This window comes from Arachis duranensis, chromosome 8 (assembly GCF_000817695.3).
Source record: "Arachis duranensis cultivar V14167 chromosome 8, aradu.V14167.gnm2.J7QH, whole genome shotgun sequence".
In the NCBI taxonomy this organism is placed as follows: domain Eukaryota; kingdom Viridiplantae; phylum Streptophyta; class Magnoliopsida; order Fabales; family Fabaceae; genus Arachis; species Arachis duranensis.
The window spans coordinates 39,019,157-39,021,501 of NC_029779.3; the positions used below are offsets into that span (position 1 = coordinate 39,019,157).

General features: G+C 24.8%; 1 protein-coding gene across 1 annotated transcript in view; it reads right to left on the reverse strand.

The window, feature by feature from the left end:
- LOC107462667 (terpene synthase 10) overlaps window positions 1-1,966 on the reverse strand; it is a 5,604-nt gene extending 3,638 nt beyond the window's left edge. Inside the window, exons 1-2 of the mRNA XM_016081293.3 lie at window positions 1,690-1,966; window positions 455-710 (exon numbers count right to left, since the gene is read on the reverse strand). Coding sequence (XP_015936779.1) covers window positions 455-710; window positions 1,690-1,923 — 490 coding nt within the window. The 5' untranslated portion in view covers window positions 1,924-1,966. The remainder of the gene's footprint in view (window positions 1-454; window positions 711-1,689) is intronic.
- Window positions 1,967-2,345: the final 379 nt, after the last annotated feature.

Consider the following 2,345-nt stretch of genomic DNA (forward strand, 5'->3'; position numbering starts at 1 on the left):
AAGAAGAAGAGATGGAAATAAAAGGAGGAAGAGGAGAAAAAAATATAGAACTTATTTGCTATTATTTATAAAATTATATTTTTTTTCAAAAGTTTTTTATTTATTGTCAATGAAAAAAAATAACAAAATGGAAAAAATGTTGCAGAATTCTGTAAAATAATAATAATAATATGGATGATGACTCTATTTCTAGGCGAAAAATAAAATCATAGTGATAAAATCAATCTTGTTAAGAGTGTTAGTTTCGCCGCAGTAGTTTCTAGTTCTTTTTTTCTTGGGTGTCTATCCTAATAAAGAAAATAATAAAAAAATCTAATATAAAAAAATCAAATATAAATATTTTTTAGCGACATAAATTAATTCAAAAAAGTATACTAAAATATTATGAATTTATTCATTGGGAGACAAATTTGGTTAATAATTTAAGAGCACTCAGTCGCAAGAGATTAAAAACCTGTAGAAATGTTATAACCATGTTGCCTTAAGAGCCTGAATTCAAGTGCTGTGACATGTAAACTCTTCTTCTCGGAGTTATCCATGTAGTAAATATTGTTCAATATGTTCCATATTTCATTGTTAAAATGATAAGCAATTCCAAGTCTTTGCAAGACATCAATGAGCTCAAGTTGATCAAGCATATTTTCCACTTTGCAAAGGACCATCCTTACTTCTTCCCTTAGCACTTCAATTTTCTCTTTGTATGATTCTTCCTGCGTTAATTATTAGATACATTTTGGCCTCACACATTTTTAGAAGAGAATATAACAGGATAATATTTAGGCCATCATAATATCTTGTTTTTAGTCAATAATATTTAAAAATATTTGCTAAAATATTATGCTAAATCGTTGAACTAAAGATATTAGATTATTGGCTAAAAATGCTAATGGCGATTCCTACTTTATTATCTGTCTTTGGATTTTACAATAGTCCTTAACTTTACACCTAAATTCTTGCTTTGCTTGCTTAGTTAAGTTGGGTGTTCCTAAACTCTAACCTCTTGCTTTCTATAGTCAATTGATAAATTTATGTAAAATCAAAACATTTCAAATCATATCCTTAATTTAAGAGTGATACTTTTGAATTGCATATTATATATTATATATTATATAAAAAATCAGTCTTCAAATTCATTTTATTATATATTTATGTATAAATACGTCTGTTATTTAATTTATTTTTAATATATATTTTATGAGTGATTGATTTGATAGTTTATTTTTTGTCTACACATAATATATTGATATTATATTTATTATATTTATTATACAAATGAATACATAGACCTTAAAAAAAAGTTAAGGGGGTTTATCTATATTATTTTGATTCCGATTTTATATTTTATTTAAAAGAATACTGAGATGAGTTCTTTCATATCCTGTTGAGTAGAACACATTAACCATATCTTCTTTATAGAATCTCTTTCTTTTTTTTTTCAACCAAATTTTAATTAGATCCTTCTTCTTAAATTGCAATTTTTTATTTTATGTATATATCTAGTTACAAACTTTAAATTTTATGAATCTAATTAAAAACCTGATGTATATATAAAGATTTGTAAAATATTTTTTTATTTGTATCCATAATGTAAAAGGAAAGCTTTCCAAGTTGTTTAAGAATAATGTGATTTGATAAGCAGAATATAGACAAATAATATAACACTAGAGAAATGAAAGTAAGAAAGAACACCTTATAATCAGTATTCAATGATTGGATATATTCATAATGCCAAATTGAAGGTTGGAAGTTTGCGGTGCGTCGGAAAATTGTCGTATTATCATTATTTGAAGCTTTATTCAATGGTAGGCATTGAATTTGTGAAGGGATATTTCTCTTGCTGGTTTCAATAAGTGATGAGTTTCTCTCAAATGGAAGCATTTTATTGAACCCCATTGTGAGTGAAGAAAGGTGAACAAGAGCCATGAGGTGTAGAATGAAAAGCCAATCTCTATTCTGTTATTTACTTGAATATTCGTGTAATGAGAATGGTCACAAAGAAGCCTTTTTATATCCGAGGATGGATACCGAGGAAGTCTTATATTTTTAAGGAAAAGTATAAGTAGACAATGAGAATAATAAATAATATAAATAATAGATATATTGGATGTTTAATTTAATAGGTATGTAGATGATTATATTCATTATTTTTAATTGAATGATTATTTTTTTTATTTAATTTACTCATGTATATTTAATAATGACTAAATGTTCAATTTACTAAATATACAAATAATTATCCTAATTAAGAGATAATTTAGAAATTAAATGTTATTTTACTTTATTAAATTAATTTTAAAATTAATTATTGATATTGTTTACGAAAATAATTGTCTGTCTAACAAAAC